At 46.1% G+C, this 26,219-nt stretch overlaps 1 protein-coding gene across 3 annotated transcripts in view; it reads left to right on the top strand.

Moving 5' to 3' along the window:
• HJV (hemojuvelin BMP co-receptor) overlaps positions 1 to 24,238 on the top strand; it is a 72,885-nt gene extending 48,647 nt beyond the window's left edge. For all 3 annotated transcript variants that reach the window (XM_077464284.1, XM_077464285.1, XM_077464283.1), the window contains exons 2-4: positions 15,666 to 15,809; positions 20,337 to 20,836; positions 22,626 to 24,238. In XM_077464284.1, coding sequence (XP_077320410.1) covers positions 15,719 to 15,809; positions 20,337 to 20,836; positions 22,626 to 23,240 — 1,206 coding nt within the window. In that variant the 5' untranslated portion in view covers positions 15,666 to 15,718 and the 3' untranslated portion in view covers positions 23,241 to 24,238. The remainder of the gene's footprint in view (positions 1 to 15,665; positions 15,810 to 20,336; positions 20,837 to 22,625) is intronic.
• Positions 24,239 to 26,219: the final 1,981 nt, after the last annotated feature.

The raw sequence follows: 26,219 nt of genomic DNA, 5'->3' as shown, positions 1-26,219 counted from the left end.
CATGACAGGAAGTGATGGCTCATCCCTTCCAATTGCACCTTTTAGAACAAACTAAGTAAGCAAAAGGATACACCCTTGGGCCCTGCCATGCCCCCAGCTACGCAGACACAAATAATTAATTGGCCAAATCTGAATGGTTAAACCCAAGCAAGCTTTTGTTTCCACCACTAATATTCCTTTATACTGAGTCTTTAAAAAAATGCAATAATTTAGAGGTTGGTCAAAAGATTTAGGTTTGGGTAACACTTCTGTGCTGCAGGAACACGCGCATTAGCTTGAGGCACTAAAACGTGCAGTTTGGTTGCCTTGGGGTACTGCAGTGCCATTCGTTCTTGGCACTCCGAATCACCTTCCTACACATCTGCCAATTCAGTATTCCTAAAATATGACCCCAGGCACTACTGCACATGCATTACATGCATTCTTAATGGCACCATAACTAGGTTTGCCACTTTTTCTTCAAGCCAAACCCAAACACTTTAGCGGCGCAAAGCAAATTTTTTTTTTGTAGTATACAGGAAATGATTGTAAATGATCTGGGACTCCTCTGGGTGCCTCAAGGTGAGTAGTAATGTGGCTTGCATAGGGTGCTGCAGCGAACACTGGCCAAATTGTGTTAAGGGTGGGAGGAGCTTAAGGGGTGTAGTTAAATCAAAAAAGGTCAATCAGTCCCCCAGTATAATCCTTCCCCCTCTCCAGGTCAGTCTGTCACCCTTTACAGTCCCCCCGGGTCAGTCTGTTCCCCAGTATAATCCTTCCTCTCAGGTCAATCTGTCCTAGTATAATCCCCCAGGTCAGTCTGTCCCCCAGTACAGTCCCCCCCCCCAAGGTAAATCTGTCCTCCAGTATAATCCCCCCAGGTCTGTTTGTCCCCTCTCCATTTCAGTCTGTCCCCCAGTATAATCCCCCAGGACAGTCTGTACTGCAGTACATTCCCCTGGGCCAGTCTGTCGCCCAGTATAATCCTTTCCCCCCAGGTCAATCTGTCTCCTACTATAATCCCCCAGGTAAATCTGTCCCCCAGTACAATCCCACCAGGTGTGTCTTTCCCTCAGTATAATCCTTCCCCCTCTCCAGGTCAGTCTGTCACCCTTTACAGTCCCCCCGGGTCAGTCTGTTCCCCAGTATAATCCTTCCTCTCAGGTCAATCTGTCCTAGTATAATCCCCCAGGTCAGTCTGTCCCCCAGTACAGTCCCCCCCCCCAAGGTAAATCTGTCCTCCAGTATAATCCCCCCAGGTCTGTTTGTCCCCTCTCCATTTCAGTCTGTCCCCCAGTATAATCCCCCAGGACAGTCTGTACTGCAGTACATTCCCCTGGGCCAGTCTGTCGCCCAGTATAATCCTTTCCCCCCAGGTCAATCTGTCTCCTACTATAATCCCCCAGGTAAATCTGTCCCCCAGTACAATCCCACCAGGTGTGTCTTTCCCTCAGTAGAATCCTTCCCCCTCTCCAGGTCAGTCTGTCTCCTAGTATAAAAAGTGAAAAAATTTGTTGCGCTAAAAAGCAAAATCAATCTATATAAAACAAAAATAGCTGCTAACACAAATATTGCTGGAAACAATATATAAAGATATATGGACAATGATATAGCGCTCTATTCAAAACAAACAAAATATATAAAAAAGTTCATAAACAAGAAAATAGTGAATGGCTTCAAAATACGATATCCTCAGATATGGTGATCACATCCAAAGGCAGAAGAAGGAATAGTCATAATCCATTTCATACGCAGAGGAGGAGGGGAACCGTCACCAACACCCAAAAACACTGACTCTTACCATAGATGTACAGATAAAAACGCATGTAGTAAATCACCAAGGGGGAGGCAGTTTTCTATGCTGATTTCCCTTCGTCTACAGAAGCGCAATCATCTCAATGGGAATCGTCCAATGGGAAAAGAGGATTCTTATTTCTGTTTAGTAGGCACTTCACTTCCCAGGAACTGCTTAAATCTCCAGATCAACAGTCCTCCCAAAAACCATAGAAAACATAAAACAAAGTGGCCTCATTGCGCAGGTATACTGATAAACCAATAATCTTTTTATTCTCTAAAACCGTAGTTGAACTCACATTTAAGATGAGATATACAGGCATCAAATGACAATCGGCTACAGATGGAAAGAACGAATGAAGACCACTCCTGTGCTCCTTCTGATGTCACCAGGTCCCAAAAAACGCCCGACGTTTCGCCACCAACGTGCGTCCTCAGGGGCATGACCGTGACAGAAGAAGGAGAGCTATAAATACAGATAACTATCAAACAATTAGTGGCCTACCTTGATTCAGGTGTCAGTCTGTGGCTGCAATGTGCAACCCATTAGAAATCACCGCCGCCCCACCATGTTCCCAGCACATTCAATTGCATTCAAACAGGGGGAAGGTAAACAAGGTGACCACTTCCGGTGCGCCGTGCGTGTCAAAACACCGGACTTCCGGTCTAAAGATGCGCTCCAGCGGAAAGAAAAAACCCCAAATAAAAACGAAAAAAGAAATAAGAAAAATTTGTCCTGCACAAGAGAAAACTTAAACAGACCATATCGAACCACCCAACGAGTGCCCAAGGGCATCCAGCCCCTGAAGCAACCTCGTCAGGTCACTCTGTATACCCGGAAGTGAAGTACGTCACACGGCGCACCACTTCCGGTGTATAGATGCGTTCCACCTCACAGAGCCAATGCATGGATGGCAAACTTCCGGTCCTGCGCAGAGCACTCAGCAGCGAGGGAACAATTCTCTCAGTGTCTATGTGCTCAGCAGGAGTAAAACCGCCTGAAAACAAGCAGTCTACAACGAACATGCCCAATGCAACCGGCCACACAGAAGCAAAAGCACAAATATGAATGGAAACACCCACACCCCCCTTATCATGACCAAAAACAGGGCAGAAATGCAGCATCCAATGGCCACACAGAAATGGAGAACTGCTGACCAAAGCAGCGGTGTGAACCAAACAAAACAAAAAAAAAAAAAAAAAAATTTTATTTTGTTTATAAAATATGGAACAGCAAAAAAATTTTTATTTTTATTTTTTAAAAATAAATAATTCAATTAAATTAAAACAAAAGAGAAGAGATATAAACTAATATATTATGTCACTAAAAATATACCCATAATATATCCCTTTTGATGGGGATCATAAAAAGGATATAATATCTCCAAAAGGAGAAATCAATTAAAATTAACCCAGCAGAGTCAAAAAGTATGTCGCATATAGTGATGGACGAACTTCCGACGGGACGTTTCGCGAAAGCGAAATGCGAACGGACCCAAACGTTCGCGAAACCGAACGTTCGCCGCGGGCCCCATTGACTTCAATGGGAGGCGAACTTTGCAAACCTTCATGTCGAATTTGCGGCCACGTGGTAATTATTAGGGGGTAAAACGTAGTCCCACCATCTGGACAATGACATAATACATGTATGAGGTGAATTTGGGATCGATAACTACAAGCATTTTTATTTTATTTGGGAAATTGTTCTAACAATTCAGGACTATGGAGCTAATGAAGGCAATGGAGGAGAGGGAAGGTCAGGGACCAGGGTAGGCAAAGAAGAGGGTGCAGGAGATGATCACCAGCAGCGTGACATACCGGAATGACACATGCACCGTGATAGAGGCATCTGACAGCAGCACCGTAATACAGAGCACTGACAGCAGCACCGTGACATACAGCGCTGACAGCAGCACCGTGACATACAGCGCTGACAGCAGCACCGTGACATACAGCGCTGACAGCAGCACCGTGACATACAGCGCTGACAGCAGCACCGTGACATACAGCGCTGACAGCAGCACCGTGACATACAGCACTGACAGCAGCACCGTAAGCAGCCCCAGGAGGAAGTCAGCACAGCACAGGGATGGTGTGATCCCCTCATAATAAGAACCCCCAGGAGGAAGTCAGCACAGGGATAGTGTGATCCCTTCATAATAAGAACCCCCAGGAGGAAGTCAGCACAGCACAGGGATATCATAAGCAGCCCCAGTAGAAATATGACACCGCTCAACCTCTTCAAAGAGGAGGGTAGGGGCATATAGTACGGTGTGCTTTTTTGGGTCAAGGAAGTGAGCCAAATGAATTAAGAAGGTCTGTGTGCTTGATTAAAAAAATTGTTTATAGACATATACATGGTCTACTGGTCACATGTGTTGAATTCCTCCGAGATCCATGCCTCATTCATTTTTAGAAATGTGAGGTAGTTAACACTGTCGTGAGCTAGGCGAGTACGCTTATCGGTCACAATCCCCCCTGCTGCGCTGAACGTCCTTTCGGACAGGACACTGGATGAGGGGCAAGCCAACAGTTCGATTGCAAATTGGGCAAGCTCTGGCCAGAGGTCAAGCCTGCCCACCCAGTAGTCTAGGGGTTCATCACTCCTCAGAGCGTCCACATCGGCCGTTAACCCAATGTAGTCGGACACCTGACGGTCTAGGCGTTCCCTGATGCTGGATCCGGATGACACCTGTCGATGGGTCGGCTGAAAGAATGACCTCATATCCGAAGTCACCAACACATCTTCAAACCGGCCTCTTCTTGCAGGCGCTGTTGGATTGGTACCCGCAAATCCTTCTCTGGGAGTGGGAATTGCTCCTCTGCCAGCGCACGCAAAAGCAGAATGCAGCATTTCTCGAAGCAAGGCCTGGAAGTGCTGCATTCTGACAGCCCTCTGCGACGGCGGTAACATTTCCGCCATTTTGTGTTTGTACCGGGGGTCTAAGTACGTTGCCACCCAGTACTGGTCCTTGACCCTCATGCTTTTTATACGGGGGTCCCTATTAAAACACTGGAGCATGAAGGCCCCCATTTGCACTAAAGTGGAAGCGGTGTGGTGGCCTGGCTCCTGCTCATCATCCAGGATAATGTCGTCCTCTTCATTCTCCTCTCCCCATCCTCGCACAACAGGGATCCCAGAAAGGTTTAAAGCATGCTCTTCTTGCTCCTGCTCATCCGCCCCGGCACCATCCTCCTCTGACTCCTCATCAGACTCCTGTTGTTGACTTGTCTCAGATAGAGTAGCCCCCCCTGGGAATTCATCCAGCATTGCGACTTCCTCATCTTCCCGCTCCTGCTCCTCCACAGCCTGATCAATGACACGACGCAATGCACGCTCCAGAAAGAAGGCATAAGGTACCATGTCACTGATGGCGCCATGGCTGCGACTGACCAGTTTGGTGATCTCCTCAAATGGCCGCAGAAGTCTGCATGTGTCGCGCATGAGCAGCCACTGGCGCGGTGAAAAAAAACCCAGCTCCCCAGAACCGTTTCTTTCGCAGAGTTCATACAGGTAGACGTTAACTGCACGTTTCTGCTGGAGCAGCCTATCAAGCATATAGAAGGTTGAGTTCCATCGCGTCGGGCAATCGCAAATAAGACGTCTGACCGGCAGATGGTGTCGCCGCTGAATGTCAGCAAGGCGAGCCATGGCCGTGTAAGATCTTCTGAAATGGGCCGAGATTTTCCTTGCCTGCCGCAAGATGTCCTGGACCCCAGGGTATTTGACAAGGAATCGCTGCACGACCAAGTTTAAGACGTGTGCCATGCACGGCACGTGCGTGATTTTGCCCTGTTTCAATGCGCTAAGCAGATTGGCACCGTTGTCACACACCACTTTACCAACTGTCAAATTGAGCGGTGTTAGCCACTCATCTGCCTGTGAACGCAAAGCTGAAAGGAGTGCCGGGCCAGTGTGGCTCTTTGCTTCCAGGCACAACAGACGCAGCACGGCATGGCAACGTCTCACCTGGCATGTGGAATAGGTTCTGGGGAGCTTGGGCGGTGCAGCGGAAGAGACGCTAGCAGCGGAAAAGGAGGAGGCAGCTGAGGAGGAGAGGGAGGAGGATGGAGTAGGAGGAGGAGAAGAAGAGTCAGGCCTGCATGCAATCCGTGGCGGTAAAACCAAATCTACACGGGTGCCACGGGTTACATGCTTGACGGCCGTCAGAAGGTTCACCCAGTGGGCAGTAAAACTGATATACCTTCCCTGCCCGTGTTTGCTAGACCACGTGTCTGTGGTCAGATGTATCTTGGCACCGACACTGTGTGCCAGAGATACATTCACTTGCCGCTGAACATGGCCATATAGCTCTGGGATGCCCTTCTCTGAGAAATACTTCCTTCCTGGGACCTTCCATTGTGGTGTTCCAATGGCCACAAATTTGCGAAAGGCCTCCGAGTCCACCAGTTTATATGGCAGTAGTTGGCGGGCTATGAGTTCTGACAAGCCAGCCGCCAACCGTTGGGCAAGAGGGTTATCCGGCGTCATCATTTTTTTACGCTCAAACATTAGGCCCACGGAAGCCTGCCTTTTTGCAGAAAAATGTGAGCTTGGCGTGATGGAAGGTGGAGTGGAGGACAATTGTGAGGAGAGAGGAGAAGGAGAAGTAGAAGACGAGGCTGGACGGTGAGAGCCTGCAGTGTGGCTTTGTGTGTTCCGTTGCTCCCACTCGGCTCGGTGATGGCTGCCCATGTGCCTTCTTAAGGCGGTCGTCCCTAGGTGAGTATTGGGCTTACCGCGACTAACGCGTTGACTGCAAAGATTGCAGATGGCAACGCTATTGTCAGCAGCGGACACGTTAAAAAAAGCCCACACTGCGGAGCCATGTGCCGGTGTCCTGGGAGCGCCAGATGTGACCGTACATGGTCGATGACTCGCTCCTGATACATTTGCAGTCTGCTTTGTCCCTGCTGTGCAATGTAAGTCATTGCTGCTTCTCCTCCCTATCTGCTGGTCCATATCTCCCTCTGAACTCCCCTCCTCTTCCTCTCTTGTGGGCACCCACGTGACATCACTAGACACGTCATCATCAACGTCACCTTCCCCACCGCTATAAGTAGAGATCTCGGAGTAGGCAGCAACACCGGGGACCAACCTCCTCCTTGGGCTGATCTGGGTACTGTCGTCAGACTGCTGAGTAGCGCTTGTTGCTACCTCCTCTTCCTGATCCAATACCAAGAGTGGCTGCGCATCAGAAATGTCCTCTTGATATGGATCGGAAAATAATTCCAGTGACTCAAGCGGAAGGTATGTGGTGGTGGTGGTGGTGGTCGTGTTGTTGGTGGTAGTGTCTTTGGGGGTGCACATAGCAGAGAGTGAAGAAGAGGGTGCAGATCGAGAGGATGAGGAGGGTGCAGAAGAGTAAGGCTGAGCGAGCCACTCAACCAAGTCTGGTGCATCCTTTAAAGTAATTGAACGCACCTTCTGCAACTTCCCACTTTGGCTCAAGCCTGTTGCTCCTGCCCTACCCCTACCACCCCTGCGGAAGGGCCTGCCTCTTCCTCTGCCTGTCATTTTTTAAATGACCCTGTGACAAAACTCTTAGTCCCTATACCGATGAAGGACTGCTGCAGTATAGGGCAGCAGTCAGCAGTGGTGCACGTCAACCCTATCTATTGTGGACCGATAGCGGTCCTTACAGAACAGCAGACTGTACCGCACTCAAGCCTATGTACCGTAGCACCCTATACCAAGTTACCAGTCCTTATAAGAACTTTTGTGGACCAAGCAGGTTGTGTATTAGTGTTTAGCAGACTGTACGTCAGTCCCTATACCGCTGAAGGACTGCTGCAGTATAGGGCAGCGGTCAGCAGTGGTGCACGTCAACCCTATCTATTGTGGACCGATAGCGGTCCTTACAGAACAGCAGACTGTACCGCACTCAAGCCTATGTACCGTAGCACCCTATACCAAGTTACCAGTCCTTATAAGAACTTTTGTGGAACAAGCAGGTTGTGTGTTAGTGATTAGCAGACTGTACGTCAGTCCCTATACCGCTGAAGGACTGCTGCAGTATAGGTGAGCGGTCAGCAGTGGTGCACGTCAACCCTATCTATTGTGGACCTATAGCGGTCCTTACAGAACAGCAGACTGTACCGCACTCAAGCCTATGTACCGTAGCACCCTATACCAAGTTACCAGTCCTTATAAGAACTTTTGTGGAACAAGCAGGTTGTGTGTTAGTGATTAGCAGACTGTACGTCAGTCCCTATACCGCTGAAGGACTGCTGCAGTATAGGTGAGCGGTCAGCAGTGGTGCACGTCAACCCTATCTATTGTGGACCTATAGCGGTCCTTACAGAACAGCAGACTGTACCGCACTCAAGCCTATGTACCGTAGCACCCTATACCAAGTTACCAGTCCTTATAAGAACTTTTGTGGACCAAGCAGGTTGTGTATTAGTGTTTAGCAGACTGTACGTCAGTCCCTATACCGCTGAAGGACTGCTGCAGTATAGGGCAGCGGTCAGCAGTGGTGCACGTCAACCCTATCTATTGTGGACCTATAGCGGTCCTTACAGAACAGCAGACTGTACCGCACTCAAGCCTATGTACCGTAGCACCCTATACCAAGTTACCAGTCCTTATAAGAACTTTTGTGGACCAAGCAGGTTGTGTATTAGTGTTTAGCAGACTGTACGTCAGTCCCTATACCGCTGAAGGACTGCTGCAGTATAGGGCAGCGGTCAGCAGTGGTGCACGTCAACCCTATCTATTGTGGACCGATAGCGGTCCTTACAGAACAGCAGACTGTACCGCACTCAAGCCTATGTACCGTAGCACCCTATACCAAGTTACCAGTCCTTATAAGAACTTTTGTGGAACAAGCAGGTTGTGTGTTAGTGATTAGCAGACTGTACGTCAGTCCCTATACCGCTGAAGGACTGCTGCAGTATAGGTGAGCGGTCAGCAGTGGTGCACGTCAACCCTATCTATTGTGGACCTATAGCGGTCCTTACAGAACAGCAGACTGTACCGCACTCAAGCCTATGTACCGTAGCACCCTATACCAAGTTACCAGTCCTTATAAGAACTTTTGTGGACCAAGCAGGTTGTGTATTAGTGTTTAGCAGACTGTACGTCAGTCCCTATACCGCTGAAGGACTGCTGCAGTATAGGGCAGCGGTCAGCAGTGGTGCACGTCAACCCTATCTATTGTGGACCTATAGCGGTCCTTACAGAACAGCAGACTGTACCGCACTCAAGCCTATGTACCGTAGCACCCTATACCAAGTTACCAGTCCTTATAAGAACTTTTGTGGACCAAGCAGGTTGTGTATTAGTGTTTAGCAGACTGTACGTCAGTCCCTATACCGCTGAAGGACTGCTGCAGTATAGGGCAGCGGTCAGCAGTGGTGCACGTCAACCCTATCTATTGTGGACCGATAGCGGTCCTTACAGAACAGCAGACTGTACCGCACTCAAGCCTATGTACCGTAGCACCCTATACCAAGTTACCAGTCCTTATAAGAACTTTTGTGGACCAAGCAGGTTGTGTATTAGTGTTTAGCAGACTGTACGTCAGTCCCTATACCGCTGAAGGACTGCTGCAGTATAGGGCAGCGGTCAGCAGTGGTGCACGTCAACCCTATCTATTGTGGACCGATAGCGGTCCTTACAGAACAGCAGACTGTACCGCACTCAAGCCTATGTACCGTAGCACCCTATACCAAGTTACCAGTCCTTATAAGAACTTTTGTGGAACAAGTGAGTTGTGAATGTTTAGCAGACTGCAGCAGAAGGGCAGCAGTCAAGTATAATATCCTTTCTATATTTGGAAGAAAGAATATTATACATGTACAAGCCTATTACTGTACCACTGATACCAGTCCTGAAAAGAACCTTTGTGGAACTAATAATAACAGCAAGTCTTTAAAATTACCCTCACTGCCTGACAACACTGCTTCCTTCCTGTCCCTATACAAATTGGCAAAAAAAGAGAACGATTAGTGGTTACTGGAACAGCTCTTTTGTGGACCTTGATAGTAACAGCTAATGATGATGATGATGATGATGATGATGAAAGACTAATCTGGCTGTCCCTGTAGCATACACCGTCCTTTCCCTTTCTCTAAACTAACAAAAGACACTCAGGCTGCTGCAAGAATCAGCAGCACAGCAAACCTATCAACACCTAACACCTATACCAGTCCTGAAAAGAACTTTTGTGTACCAAATAGCTAGTGGTTTATCTCTCCCTACTCCACACAGGAACCTGTCCCTATCGTAACAGAAGAAAGAATGTAAAATGGCCACCGGATCGGGTGTATTTATAGGTTAGGGGGAATGTCCAAGTGTCCATGTGCTGTCATGTCTCAATTGGCTGTCCTGTATCACATGATAAACGTGTCACCAAAGGTTAAAGTTCTTGTATACATTAAACACGTAAGTCCGCCGCGGCGAACGACGGAAAAAGGCGTTCGAACGCGCGGACCGCGAATGTCGGAAATTCGCCGCGAAACGACCGCCGGGCGAAACGTTCGTCCATCACTAGTCGCATAATACACCTATCCACCCAAGGATCTAGTATAGCTATATGGGAAAGGAACCATAAACATCGTACAGGAGCAAAGGAGTGGTATCCATGTACATAAGTCACAAAATTAAAACACATACACAAAAAAATTCAAACAACTTTAGCTGTTACTAATAAATGCATTTACATCCCATTCGACATTCATGCCGAATGGGGCATAGCACTGAACCTGATAGATCCATTTAGTTTCGAGACGTGAAATTTCACGAACCATATTGCTGCCTCTCCAGTGCCCCTGAAATCTGTCGATACCCATAAAGATGGTGCCCTGAGGGTTCTTATTATGCTTTAGGGCAAAATGTTTCGATAGACTATGTTTTGGGAATCCTTTCTTAATATTGGCTATGTGCTCTTCAAGCCTGACGTGTAGTTGCCGCTTGGTCCTCCCAATATACTGTTTCGAACATGGGCACTGTATTAAGTAAACTACATATTTGGAGGAGCAAGAAATAAATGGCTTTATCTGAAATGTTTCCAATGTCGAAGTTGACTGGAACGATTCAGTTCTCCTACCAGTAAGGGAATTCAGTTTACACGTGGGACATCTCCTACATGGAAAAAACCCACCCATATTCTGAAAAAAGGAGGATTTCCTCGGTGGACTAATAACGTTAGGGGCCAGCTGCAATCGTAAAGGGGGCACTCCCCGATAAACGACTTTGGGGCGTTCCGGCAATAAAGAACCAAGAACCTTGTCACCTTTGAGTACATTCCAATATTTAGACACTATAGTTTTAATGTCATAATATTGATTGGAATAACTCGTGATAAACGAGAACCTAAAGGAAATGTCCTCAACTCTATCTCTCGTCCCTAGCAGCTCTTCCCTATCCTTATAGAGAGCTGCAAGAAAAGCTTTTTCTAAAATTTCTTCCTGATACCCCTTTTCAATAAAACGGGCCCTCAGAATGCCAGCCTCCTTAAAAAAATCCTCAACTTCGGTGCAATTCCGCCTTAATCGTAAAAACTGACTTTTGGGAATAGAATCCAACCAGACCTTATGGTGGCAACTATTAATGTTAATAAACCCATTGCGGTCAGTTTCTTTGAAAAAAGTTTTGGTGACAATCTTCTTATCTATCACCCTAATGTCCAAATCTAGAAAGTGAATTACCTTGCTGCTGGCTTCAAAAGTCAAAATTATGCCCCTATCGTTTTGATTCAGGCCATGAATGAAATCCCTAAGTGACTGCAAACTACCTTTCCATAGGAGGAGGATGTCATCAATATACCGTTTCCAGAGAACCAGCTCTGGCTTGGCCTCGCGATATATGACATCCTCCTCCCATTTGGCCATAAATAGATTAGCCATACTCGGGGCAAATTTTGCGCCCATGGCGACACCTCTCTTTTGGACATAATAGGACCCATCATACCAAAAGTAGTTTTTCTCCATGGCATATTTAAGGAGGCTCATGATAAAATCAATCTGTTGCGGATGCAAGGTATCGCGTTGCAAAAAATACTCAACAGCCTCCATTCCATGTTGGTGAGAGATAATCGTATAAAGGGAGGAAACATCCGCTGTTGCGAAAATAAAAGTATCATCCCAACAAATATCTCTCAGCAGATTAATGACCTGCTTAGAATCCCTAAGGTACGATGGTGTATTTATCACCAGGGGCTGCAAAAAATTATCAATGTATTTGCCCACCCTGGAAGTCACCGAGTCGATGCCACTGTCTCCTAGTATAATCCCCCCAGGACAATCTGTATCCCAGTCTGTCCCCCAGTATAATCCTTTTCCCTAAAGTCAATCTGCCTCCTAGTATAATCCCCCAGGTCAGTCTGTCCTCCAGTACAGTTCCCCCCTCCCCTAAGGTAAATCTGTCCTCCAGTATAATCCCCCCAGGTCAGTCTGTCCCCCAGTATAATCCCCCCAGGGCAGTCTGTACTCCAATACAGTCCCCCCTGGGTCAGTCTGTCCCCCAGTATAATCCTTTCCCCCGCAGGTCAATCTGTCTCCTAGTATAATCTCCTCAGGTCAGTCTGTCCCCCAATACAATCCCCCCCAAGGTAAATCTGTCCCCCAGTATAATTCCCCCAGGACAGTCTGTATTCCAGTACAGTCCCCCTGGGTCAGTCTGTCCCCCAGTATAATCCTTTCCCCTGAGGTCAATCTGTTCCCCAGTATAATCCTTCCCCCCAGGTCAATCTGTTCCCCAGTATAAATCCCCCCAGGTCAATCTGTTCCCCAGTATAATCCCCCCAGATTAATCTGTCCCCCAATATAATCATTTCCCCCTAGGTCAATCTGTCTCCTACTATAATCCCCCTGGGTCAGTCTGTCCCCAGTATAATCCTTTCCCCCTCAGGTCAATCTGCCTCCTAGTATAATCTCCCCAGGTCAGTCTGTCCCCCAGTACAACCCCCCCAGGTAAATCTGTCCCCCAGTATAATTCCCCCAGGACAGTCTGTATTCCAGTACAGTCCCCCTGGGTCAGTCTGTCCCCCAGTATAATCCTTTCCCCTGAGGTCAATCTGTTCCCCAGTATAATCCTTCCGTTCAGGTCAATCTGTTCCCCAGTATAATCCTTCCGTTCAGGTCAATCTGTTCCCCAGTATAAATCCCCCCAGGTCAATCTGTTCCCCAGTATAATCCCCCCAGGTTAATCTGTCCCCCAGTTTAATTGCCCCCCAGGTCAATCTGTTCCCCAGTATAACTCCCCCCCCAAGGTTAATATGTTCCCCAGTATAACTCCCCCTCCCAGGTCAGTCTGTACCCCAGTACAATCCACCCCATGATTGGTCAGACTGACCTAGGGGGATGGTACTGGGGGCACAGACTAACCCCCTGTGCAATCCCCGCAATAGTTGATTTTTTAAAATGTTTATCAAATGACAGTTTTTACTAAAATACACTGAAATCATTTTTACACATGACAAAACACAACATGACCTACAAAATTCCTGATAAATTCCTAGTAAGGCCAAGGTTCAAATGGGACATTCTACAGTGTCCGCCCGTCCGTGTGAGGGCCGTGTTTACACACATGGGGATGCACAGGTGCTCCGTGTTCTCAGTTCTATTCATGTCAGTTGGGATGCACAGGAAGAGGGAAGAGAAGGAAAAGCCAGGTGAGCCACAGAGGATTGGGTGAGGTGGGGCTGCCCCTCGTGTCCAGGTTTCAGTCCGCCTGAAACCCGGACACCTGTTTCAAAACACGCATATCCCTCTATAATGTGTACTTCTCTCTATCCAGGGCGGAAGTAAGCCATTTTTTATTTATTTTTTTAACGTAAAAGATACATTTTTGGGGGATCTTTTGCTTTTAGCGGTAGAGGAGAGATTTGGGGTCTTGTAGCGAGGACCTGTCATCCTTATTTCTATTACAAGAGATATTTACATTCCTTGTAATAGGAATAAAAAATTATTAAAAAAGAAATGAAAGCACCCCCACCCCCCCTTTGCTTGTGCGCAGAAGTGAGCGCATACGTAAGTCACACCCCTGCATACGTAAACGGTGTTCGCACCAGACATATGAGGTATCGACGCGAACGTTACAGCGAGATCAATAATTCTAGTACTAGACTTCCACTGTAACTCTAAATTGGTAACCTGTAAAAATGTTTAAACCTTCACCTATGGAGATTTTTAACCACTTACGGATCGCCCGCCGCAGTTTTATGTCGGTAGAGGGATATCGTTGTTATGGCAGCAGCTAGCTGCCATAATCCCGGTATTCTCTTCTTCAGCGGGCGGTCCGTTACAATATGAAAGTGGTCTCTGCGGCGGATTCGCCGTGAGATCGCTTGTATCAGCGGTGGGAGAGGGGCACCCCCCATCCGCTGCGCTCTGGTGGCTTCCGCTGCTTACCGGAGCCGTCGGCAGCAGCGGAGGCGATTGGATCTTCTCCGTTGCTGGGTATGGAGATGAGTGAGGGGAAGATGGCCCCCACCCGTCTCCATATCAATGCAGGGCGGAAGCGACGTCAAAACGCCACTTCTGCCCATAGCTCTTAAAGGGGCTTTTTTTTTTTTTTTAAATGATAACATTTTTTTTTTTTTTTATTGCATTGTAGCATAAATATGAGATCTTTTAGACCCCCAGATCTCATATTTAAGAGGTCCTGTCATGCTTTATTTCTATTACAAGGGATGCTTACGTTCCTTGTAATCGGAATAAAAGTGACACAAGAACAGTGTAAAAATAAAATAAAAAAGGTAAAATAAATAAGAAAATTTTCATGACGAGCTCGCGTGCAGAAGTGAACGCATACGTGAGTAGCGCCCGCATATGAAAACGATATTCAAACCACACATGTGAGGTATCGCCGCGATCGGTAGAGGCAAGAGCAATAATTCTAGCCCTCTGTAACTCAAAACATGCAACCTGTAGAATTTATTAAATGTCGCCTATGGAGATTATTAAGGTTAAAAGTTTGTCGCCGTTCCACGAGCGGGTGTAATTTTGAAGCGTGACATGTTGGGTATCCATTTACTCGGCATAACATTATCTTTCACAATATAAAAAAAAAAAATTGAGCTAACTTTACTGTTGTCTTATTTTTTAATTCAAAAAAGTGTATTTTTTCCAAAAAAAAAGGGCGCTTGTAAGACCGCTGCGCAAATACGGTGTGACAGAAAGTATTACAACGACCACCATTTTATTCTCTAGGGTGTTAGAAAAAAAAATGTATGATGTTTGGGGGTTCTAAGTAATTTTCTATAAATAAAAAACTTTTAACTTAATAACTTTAACTTTTAACGTAAATAACAAATCTCAGAAAGAGGCTCGTTAAGCATTGTAGTTTTCTCGCCATTATAATGATTAAAAGAAAACGTAGACAATGAGATTGAATGAAACATGCATCTAGAGCTCCCCCTAGTGGTGAATTTACAAATCTCTATAGTCAATACAATTGCAGCAATAGAGATCAAATTATAAAAATAGAAGTCACACCAAAATGTACTTTAAAACCTTAAATACAGTTAAAGTCATTCAAATAGGGGGCATTTTATGATTGAAGAAATGTATAAAAAGATAGGACAAAAGATAGAGCAATCTGTTTGGGGGGGACAGTGGATATCAATGTATGGTGCACAGTGGGCTGTAGGGTGTAAAGTGCATCAGCCATGTAGGGCAATACAATATAATTTACCTACAGTCTCCTTTATAGAGATTCAGCCCTTTCAGGGCAAAGTGACAGGTCCCCTTCAAAGCCTACCCACGTCACACACTGATACCCGACGTCACCACGTTCCCCTGCAGCTCCATTCTATCTGATTTGAGTTCAGCTTTAAAGGACTTTAAGGCACCACTTTATTATATTTCTTAAGTTCTTCTAAAAAAAAGCATTCATTTTTTTTTTCCAAGCAAACAAATTCTAATCAATGACCTTAAATTGGCAGGTGGAGGATGACCGGTTAAGAGTGACCACCGTGGCCGATGTGAATGGACTGTGATGGGTAGACCGACCACCAGGTATCTTCTGCTGAGAACTTTGCCCAGTGTCCTCCTCAAGACCGTGCTGCTTCTGGTTTTCTGCAATCAGGGTAAGTGCGCTGTTGTGCAATCTAAGGGAGGGCTTCAGGGCCACCTTAAAGGTAAGACTCTATAGGGCATTGATTTGGGCCCCAAGCTAAAGGGTACCTAAAAATATAAGCATGGACAGGTATTCTAAATCAGCAGTGAAGGTTGCCACCATTCTAAATGAAGTGGACCTGCCATTAAAATTCCCACTACATAATACAGTATGGCACAGGTCAGTATAACCAAATCACATTCTTTTGATTAAAATAAAAAAAGTATTTAAAGCTGAATTCCAGGAATTCAGCTACCTTGTAAAGCTGCAGACATACCATTAGTTAAGTCTAAGGAGGTGCCTGCCACCCCGTAGACTTCTCTCTATTATTCACATCTGACAGGTTTATTGTGCTCCAGGAAGATAATCTCCGGAGCTGCTCACTGTGGTCTCAGTTGCTTTATGAGCAGTTGCTGGAACTGCTATGTTGCCCTCCCCTCCTTTTGCCCATTCACAGAAGCCTTTGTAATATGTGAAGACATTTACGAGATACAAAGGTTTCTGTTAAGGGGCAGCAGGGGGTAGGGGCGGGGAGCTCTGACGCTGCTCACTGTAGTCTCAGTTCCTTCAAGAGCAGAGTCGCTGGAACTGCTATGCCTGCTCCAGCTCTCCTTCTGCCCATTCACAGAAGCCTTTTTATTATGTGAACTCATTCACAAAATACAAAGGCTTCTTTGACTGGGCAGCAGTGGGGAGGGGCGGGGAGCTCTGACTCTGCTCACTGTAGTCTTGGCTCCTTTAAGAGCAAAGTCATTGGAACTATACCTCTTAATTTTTTGAGTTGGTAACGAGGGATACCTAATAGATAAATTATATAGGCATAGGACACTCCCCCTACCACAAAAATTAGACAAAAAAATAAATATTAGTTAAACCCATAAGTACTTATTTTACCACTACTATTCCTTTATATTGGCTTTTGAAATTTACCAAAGCAGCAATTTAGAAATTGGATGGAAGGTTTAGCACTGGGAATCACTTTTTGAAAGATAAAAACTGCATTTTATATACAACTATAAAGATCAGACCAAACTGAGGGACAAATGATTAAAAAAGAGGGACAAAGGGACTTTTTTTTCCAAATCAAGAACAGTCCCTCGAAATCAGGGAAAGTTGGGAGCTATGCTGGAACTGCTGTGCCTGCTTCTCCCCTCCTTCTGCCCATTCACAGAAGCCTTTGTAATATGTGAACGAATTCACAAATTACAAAGGCTTCTGTGGATGGGCAGCAAACCTGCGCGTGTCCTCCGGGAGTGCAATAAACCTGCCACATAATAGCGATAGGTGCTGGAGATGACATCCACCTAACTGGACTTAACTCATAGTGTGCCCGCACTTTTTGGAAACTTACTGAATTCCTAGAATTCAGCTTTAAAGTGTTACTAAAGGCACAACTTTTTTTTTTCCATTTTAGAGTAAGGGAAGGTTATCACCCCTGATTTATTTTTGCAATCTGTGTCCCACTGAGGAGATTTCCTTTCACTTCCTATTCCCATAGCCAAAAAGGGGAGTGAGAGGAAATCCCTCCAAAGTGAGGGAACCCCGTGGTGTCACCAGAACTAAGTGCCCCAATTGGAAGATCTCCCGTCTGTTAGTGTTCGTGTTAGTGTTAGGTTGTTTTCAGTAAACAGTCTTTAAATACTGCCTGTGCTGAGTGGGCAACCTCTTGTATTCAGTAAGTAGCAGGACAGCAGCTCGGCATAGGACCTGGAAGCTAGTGGAGATCACTGGTGACAGGTGACAGGGGAGGAGCTCCAGCACACAGCCTGTGATTGATAGCCTCAGCCCTGTTCCTGTGTGATGGGGGGTCTTTTCCCTCCAGTCAGCTCTCACTGAGATCTGCTGAGTGTAAATTAACCTGCTTTCTGAAAGCTCAGACAAGCTGTATAAGTTCTGCACTTTGAATCGCTGTAGACATGAGAGGGGTGCAGATAAACAGGTACAACTTATGTAGGATGATTTGTTTAATTTCTGTGTATCACCTGAGGCCAGTCACTTCGCTGGGTATGTCAAAGGGTTTACAACCACTTTAAATCAAGGGATCAGCAATGGAAGTAGAGTCTTCATGTGTAGTGAACAAATATGGCTGCCCCCATGTACATTTACAGTGCCTTGAAAAAGTATTCATACCCTTTGACATTTTCCACATTTTGTCATGTTACAACCAAAAACGTAAATGTATTTTATTTGGATTTTATGCGATAGATCAACACAAAGTGGCACAGAATTGTGAAGTGGAAGGAAAATTATAAATGGTTTTCAATGTTTTTACAAATAAATATGTGAAAAGTGTGGGAGTCATTTGTATAGCGCCCCCCCCTGAGTCAATACTTTGTAGAACCCCCTTTCTCTGCAATTACAGCTGCAAGTCTTTTTGGGGATGTCTCTACCAGCTTTGCACATCTAGAGAGGGACATTTTTGCCCATTCTTCTTTGCAAAATAGCTCAAGTTCTGTCAGATTGGATGGAGAGCGTCTGTGAACAGCAATTTTCAAGTCCTGCACACAGAATCTCAACTGGATTTAGGTCTGGACTTTGACTGGGCCATTCTAACATGTGAATATGCTTTGATCTAAACCATTCCATTGTAGCTCTGGCTGTATGTTTCGGGTCGTTGTCCTGCTGGAAGGTGAACCTCCGCCCCAGTCTCAGGTCTTTTGCAGACTCAAACAGGTTTTCTTCTAAGATTGTCCTGTATTTGTCTCCATCCATCTTCCCATCAACTCTGACCAGCTTCCCTGTCCCTGCTGAACAAAACCATCCCCACAACATGATGCTGCCACCACCATGTTTCACGGTGGGGATGGTGTGTTCAGGATGATGTGCAGTGTTTGTTTTCCTCCACACATAGCGCTTTGCTTTTAGACCAAAAAGTAAAATTTTGGTCTCATCTGACCAGAGCACCTTCTTCCACATGTTTGCTGTGTCCCCCACATGGCTTCTCACAAACTGCAAACAGGACTTCTTATGGCTTTCTTTCAACAATGTCTTTCTTCTTTCCACTCTTCCATAAAGGCCAGATTTGTGGAGATCACGACTAATAGTTGTCCTGTGGACAGATTCTCCCCCCTGAGTTGTGGATCTCTGCAGCTCCTCCAGAGTTACCATGGGCCTCTTGGCTGCTTCTCTGATTAATGCTCTCCTTGCCTGGCCGGTCAGTTTAGGTGGACGGCCATGTCTTGGTAGGTTTGCAGCAGGGGGGGACTGACAACTCATGGGGCCCCCGGGCAATCAGAGATTATGGGGCCACACAGTAGACACACACACAGTATACAATCACACAGTATACACAGACATGTTTCTATTGGCTGAGAAGGTACTGGAGAGGTGGGGCAGCTATAATCTCAGGATTTTTAGACCAAAAGGATATCAGTAAGGGACATTTCAGAGACAGATGTAAAAAAAAAACACAAATGTTTACATACTGTCCCTGGTTTTAATGAGGCTGGCAACCCTGATGGGGCCCCCTAGTGGTATGGGGCCATCGGGCAGTGCCCGAGTGGCCCAATGGTCAGTCCGCCCCTGGTTTGCAGTTGTGCCATAATCTTTCCATTTTCCGATGATAGATTGAACAGTACTCTGTGAGATGTTCAAAGCTTGGGATTTTTTTTTATAACCTAACCCTGCTTTAAACTTCTCCACAACTCCATCCCTGACCTGCCTGGTGTGTTCCTTGGCCTTCATGATGCTGATTGTTCACTAAGGTTCTCTAACAAACCTCTGAGGGCTTCACAGAACAGCTGTGTTTATTCTGAGATTAAATTACACACAGGTGGACTATATCTACTAATTAAGTGAGTTCTGAAGGCAATCGGTGCCTCTAGATTTTAGTTAGGGGTATCTGAGCAAAGGGGGCTGACTACAAATGCACGCTTCACTTTTCACATATTTATGTGTAAAAAAAATTTAAAAAAAATGTATAATTTTCCTTCCACTGCACAATTATGTGCCGCTTTGTGTTGGTCTATCACATAAAATCCCAATAAAATACATTTATGTGTTTGGCTGTAATATGACAAAATGTATAGAATATCAAGGGGTACGAATACTTTTTCAAGGCACTGTACATTTACAGTCTATACATAGAAAACGGGTTCTTAAAGTAGGACCAGATTTAAAAATGTGTGAGCAGGAAGGGTTTTTATTCCCTTCTCCTTCATCCTTCTCTACCAGTGCTGCCAGTGCTCATCTCCAGTCATACCAATCAGGCGTGCTGCATGCAAAGTGATCATTAATTAGTCCTCCGCTGCTCCTTCACTGTCCAGTCCCTGGCTGGGGGCAGGAAGGTGACCTAGCTGTATTGTTTAACCACGGCACAAAAAAAGTCAGGTCATAAGTTAGGCTCTGCTGTCTGGCAGGGCAGTGTAAATCTCAGCACTGGATAGACAGGAATATAAATCCTTTGGCAGGCAAATTATTTAGCGGATATATATTTTAACTATGCGATTTAAAAAAGTAATATATCTTGCTAACATGTCCGTCTTTTTCCTTTGTGCAGCGGATGCACAGTGCAAGATCGTGAAATGTAACACGGAATATGTTGCTGCCGTATCCAACTCGAAGTCCCCCAACAAGAACGCGGTGCACTGCAACGCCTTGCGCTCCTACTCCCAGTGCACCCGTAACACGGCCCGCACCTGCCGCGGAGACCTGGTCTACCACTCTGCCGTGCACATCATCGAGGACCGCATGATCCAGTTCAACTGCTCCAAGGCTGGGCCCACCAACCCTCCACGGAGGCAGCCTCCACCGCCTCCTCCCGATGGACCCACCAAACAAGCCTGTGATTATGAGAAGGTCTACCAGGAGAAGAATGGGAGCCAACCCAAATATGTGCACTGCGGGGTCTTCGGGGACCCACACGTACGGACTTTCGGTGGTGACTTCCATACCTGCAGCGTGAAGGGCTCATGGCCTCTCTTGGACAACGAATATCTGTTTGTTCAGGCCACCAGCTTACCGGTGTCTCCGTTCTCCAATGCTACGGTAACAAGCAAGGTAATGCATCATTCCTGGCCCCTATACAGCTGAATGTCCCTGCCTTGTCCCTGTGGGGTTCATTTGGTCATAAATCAAAGAAGAATTGCAAGTATGGCAATAATTGCCATGCCATACCTGTGGTATCCCCGTGGAAGCTGGAAACCACTATGGTAGGCGCCACTACTACAGTGACCTCCACTAGCATCCAGGCTCCATACCAAACATTTGCCCTGATGCTGTTGGGTTCACTCAATCAGCACAGGCACCGTTCAGAGAACACTTTTCATTTTCTCAAACAATACAAAGTGTTCTCTGAAAGGATGAGGTGGAGATCCCTGCCCAGCCTCTACACCTCATCCAGTCAAAGAACACATTGCATTACTCACACAATAAACGTATGGGGAATGCAAATTATGTATTGAAATGCTGGCAGGCTCTGGATGGGTCTGGGTGTCACTGTGGGGCACTAGGGGTTCTGGGGTGGGTTAGGAGACACTGTAGCAGATCTGCTAGCCCTATAGGAGATAGGGTTTCTGAAGGGTGCTGGGGTCTCTCCAGATTGATGATGTTTATTAAGGGCACTGCACAGGATAAGAGATACCTGGTGAGTTTGAGAGGTACTGTGGGACACTGTTGGAGGTTGCGGGCATTATGGGGGACTGAAGGCTCTGCAGCTGCCTGGGGGGGGGGGGAGACTGTGAGGGCTGAGAACTCTCTGGGGGCCTAGGGGCAGCAAGTGGGCTTGCAGGGCACTGTGGGAACTTATGGGAGGCTGGGGCACTATGGGGTTAAGGGGGCACTGTGGTAGGTTAGGGACTTGCCAGCTGGCTGAGGACTTGGGAGGATCAGGGCTGGACTGGGACAGAAATTTGGCCCTGGACTTCATCCAGACCAGCCCACTTACATTTTGAGTGTCCCATCAGCACTCCCTTACATCAGATTGTCCCATGAGCACCCCCTTACGTCAGAGTGTCCCATGAGCACCCCCTTACGTCAGAGTGTCCCATGAGCACCCCCTTACATCAGAGTGTCCCATCAGCACCCCCTTACATCAGAGTGTCCCATCAGCACCCCCTTACATCAGAGTGTCCCATCAGCACCCCCTTACATCAGTGTCCCATCAGCACCCCCTTACATCAGAGTGTCCCATCAGCACCCCCTTACATCAGAGTGTCCCATTAGCACCCCCTTACATCAGAGTGTCCCATTAGCACCCCCTTACGTCAGAGTGTCCCATGAGCAGCCCGCTTACTTCAGAGTGTCCCATCAGCACCCCCTTACATCAGAGTGTCCCATCACCAGCCCCCTTACATCAGAGTGGCCCACTGAGCCATCGGCCCACCGGGAAACTCCCAGTACTCCCAATGGCCAGTACATGCCTGGGGAGGATGGTTTGGAGAGAGATGTTTGAAAGGTCTTCTCTGACCACACAGTTCTCTCTGTTGACCGAGGTCATGAGCTGAGGAGCAGATGGGGGATCCAGTTGCACACTAAGGGAGCTCTACATCTTCCCTCTAGAAAGTAAATGCTTACCAATTGAATATACGGTACATTGATGTTTGTCTTATTTTGAATTTTTTTTTGATGTTTATGTGGATGGGTAGTGACTTAAAAATGTTTTTCAGACATCCATTTGTTTTTGTCCACATAGGACATTAAAGATTGACACGAAATAGTGCTGAGCAGGGCTTGTACCAATATTATCTAATCGTATCTTTTGTTATATTTGCAAAAAGATGCCCGTTATTTGATTCTATTTTTATTCATAGGTTCCTAATTGCATTTCTTGAATCCTTTCTTTTCGCAGCTAACAATTATCTTCAAGAACATGAAGCAGTGCATCGACCAGAAGGTCTACCAGGCAGAAGTTGGCAACATGCCTGCAGCATTTGACGATGGCTCTGTGAATGGGGGCCGGAGAGCAGGTGGAAGCAGCCTAACCATCCATGAAAGGGAGCCTGGGAAATACATTGAAATCCAGGCGGCGTATATTGGCACCACTATCCGCATACGACAGCTGGACAGGCAGCTGTCCTTCTCCTTACGTATGGCCAAGGAGATCTCACAGGCCTTTCCAGAAGAGCAAGACCTCCAGCTCTGTGTAGGTGGCTGTCCATCCAGCCAGTGGATATCAAGAACTAAGGACCTCGGTAGGACAACAGCCATGGACCTGGAGACAGCCAGATCCCTCTGCGGGGAGAAATTGACCGTAGAAGACGTTTACTTTCAGTCTTGCGTGTTTGACCTGATGGCATCGGGAAATAGCAATTTGACATATGCGGCTTATCACGCCTTAGAAGATGCAAGGGATTTCCATCCTGAGCCTGGAACATTACATATATTCAGCAGAGGGGAAAGCAGTCATTGTTTATCTGTTGCTGCTCTTGTCTTGTTGTCGGGTGTTCTGGTGTGGCTGAGTTGAGGACCTTGAACCTGGAAATGTGAAAACTAGTCATGAATGTGAATATAAGAATCCCGAGAAATATGATGAATGTTGGATATTTAAAACTTGGACTCCTTGTTTAAAGACGTTCTCCTGTGTAGAGGGCTGTTTGGTGTTTTGCACTCATTAACTTCAACAGGGGGGCTGTGTGTTATTCTGATGCCTAATCTGAGACAAACTAGTCCAAGACAGGTTGGTTGTATGGGAAGGTGACCCCCACAGATAACTATTAATGTCTTTGAGTGTCAAAGGTGGAAATCTCATTAAAAACCTGATATCTCAGCAAGGTTCCAAAACCAGGCTCAGGCTTCCCACAGCCCTCAACGAGCTAAAAGTCGTAAATCGCTGCATAGCCCCCTCCATAAGCGGAAAGAGTTTAACTCTTTTCCTATGAGCTTCTTTGCTGTTATAACTTTGTATTTATTTTATGCAAAGTAATATATAGTTTAAAATGAAAACTCTCAGTAGCACAACAAATACATAACTGCAGTTAAAGAAATAATACAAGCCCAAATCTACCTGACCTAATTAATGCTGTTAATCAGGGCCAGAAAAATATCAACTTTTCAAATAGAATTTGTTAGCCATGTTATTCCTTTGAGATTTTACTGGTATTGATGGTGCTTAGTTGGTAAATGTAATGGGAGAGCCATAGATTGGTGGACGGTATGACAGTAAAGGTATTCTGTAGACCAGCCATTCTCAACCAGGGTTCTGTGGAGCCCTAAGGGGTCTTCCAGAGGTTTCTAGGGGTTCCTTGAGCTGTGGTTAATTGTCCTCCCATCTGATGATGCCTGCATAATTCCTGGGCCAAGACCACTTACTAAAGCCAGCAGCCTGACCCCGATTTGTCTTTTTAGGTGTCTCTAATGGTGGCCCCACTGACTACCACTGTAAGGGTTGCATTCTTACTAATGAACACCAATGTAAGAGGAATTTTATCCATGGACCCCCAATAAATTGGTTTTAGTAAGGGTTCCTCAAGACCGGAAGATTATTTTAGGGATTGCTCTGGGGTAAAAAGATTTGAGAAAGGCTGCTTTAGACAAAGGATGAGTGTACTGGTAAAATACATTAGCTTTTCTAATATAAACGTGCAGGCCAATGAATTAGGTATGAAAATATTACCCTATTTCCTCCATTCCCCATCTTTGAGAACCATCAAGGGCCCAGCAACCTCAGATCTCTGTTTGGGTTTACATTGTGTTGTATTTTAAACATACAGGTAAGTATGATCTGGCCTTTATGTGCAGGTTTATTTAGGTGGGCCCAAACCCTCATAGCATGTCACCTTTCCGCTACCCAACGACCTTCCTGCTGTCAAAACATGTAAAACGTTGTTACACGTGTACAGATAACTGTCTGCTGCACCTCCAGGCTCAAACTGGTTGTGGCTGCTGAAGAAGAGTTTTATATAGAGAGTTACATGACCACTCTCAGCAAATGTGCTTATTAAGAGCCATTGATTGGTCAAAAGTGGCCACCTTCCCAAGCAACTCCATTTTAGCACCCACAGCCAACTGTTAGCCCTTGTACACACAGTTGGAGATTCAGACGGAATGTTTCCTATCGGACCGTTTTGTCGGATATTCCGACTGTGTGTGGTCTCCATCGGACTGTTTCCGTTGGAATATCCGACGGACCCAATTTTCCAACTTGCCGGTAAAATTTTCCGACAACATGCTCCTATTGGACATACTCCGATCATGTGTAGCCTACTCCGACAGACAAAGTGCCACGCATGCTCAGATCAAATTCCTACACCAAAGTTATTGGCTACTAGCCTGAGCGTAGTCCTGTCGTAACGAAATTACGTCATCACGTTATGTACAATCGGATTTTCCGACAACTTTGTCCGACCGTGTGTATGCAACAGTTTCGGACAAAATCCGTCGGACAAAATCCGTCGGATTTGGTTGTCAGAATGTCCGACCGTGTGTACAAGGGCTTAAGGCTGCTTTCACACTGGGGCGGTATTCAGGCGTTACAGCGCTAAAAATAGCGCCTGTGTAACGCCTGAAAAAAACCGGCCCCTTTAACTCCAGTGTGAAAGCCGGAGGGCTTTCACACTGGAGCGATGCGCTGGCAGGACGGTGAAAAAAGTCCTGCTAGCCGCATCTTTGCAGCGGTGAAGGAGCGGTGTATTCACCGCTCCTATACCGCTCGTACCCATTGAAATCAATGGGACACCGCGGCAATACCGCCGGCAAAGCGCCGCTGCAGCGACGCTTTGCGGGCGGGTTTAACCCCTTTTTGGCCGCTAGCAGGGGTTAAAACCACCCCGCTAGCACCCGCACACCGCCGCTAAAACGACGGTAAAGCGCCGCTAAAAATAGCGGCGCTTTACCGCCGACGCTGCTCCCGCCCCAGTGTGAAAGCAGCCTAAGGAATGCATATGGAGCAACGGCTGCCATTGCAACAACAGGAAACATTACGTGTTGATAATAGAAGATCACTGGATTTACCCCTTTTATCAATCTAAACATTACAGCAAATGCTCTGGGATGGTATATCCCGATATCTACAGATCATAAGCTATTAAATAATTACACTTATATTTTATTCAGTCCTTGTAATGTATATATGCAGACCATGAGGAATAGTTTTTTTTTTTGCTCGACAACACTGGAGTGTTTTACTGTAAAACAAAGAGGCCAACACACCCACATCGTACACCACAAGGTGACAGCAATACATAGGTTATCTTTAAATATTTTTCAATTATAAAAAATTCTAAAAAAATATATATATTTAATATATTTAAATAAAATGAACTACAAAAAAAAAAAAAGAAATAAAAACAACTATTATATTTTTGTAAAAAATAAAAATGCTTTTATACAAGGTATATTGATTGTGATTGGAGAGATGTTTAGTTTTGTAAAAACATAAATTGTCTTTCCTATTCTGTGAGTTGACATTGTGTATTTTAATATTTTTGGAGTTGAGTTGTAGATA

The sequence above is a fragment of the Lithobates pipiens genome, unplaced genomic scaffold, assembly GCF_037356315.1.
Source record: "Lithobates pipiens isolate NorthernLeopardFrog02 unplaced genomic scaffold, aLitPip1_a1.2 Scaffold_30, whole genome shotgun sequence".
Taxonomy (NCBI): domain Eukaryota; kingdom Metazoa; phylum Chordata; class Amphibia; order Anura; family Ranidae; genus Lithobates; species Lithobates pipiens.
Note: the sequence above shows the minus strand (reverse complement) of the source record. Positions and strands in the feature narration are given on the sequence as shown.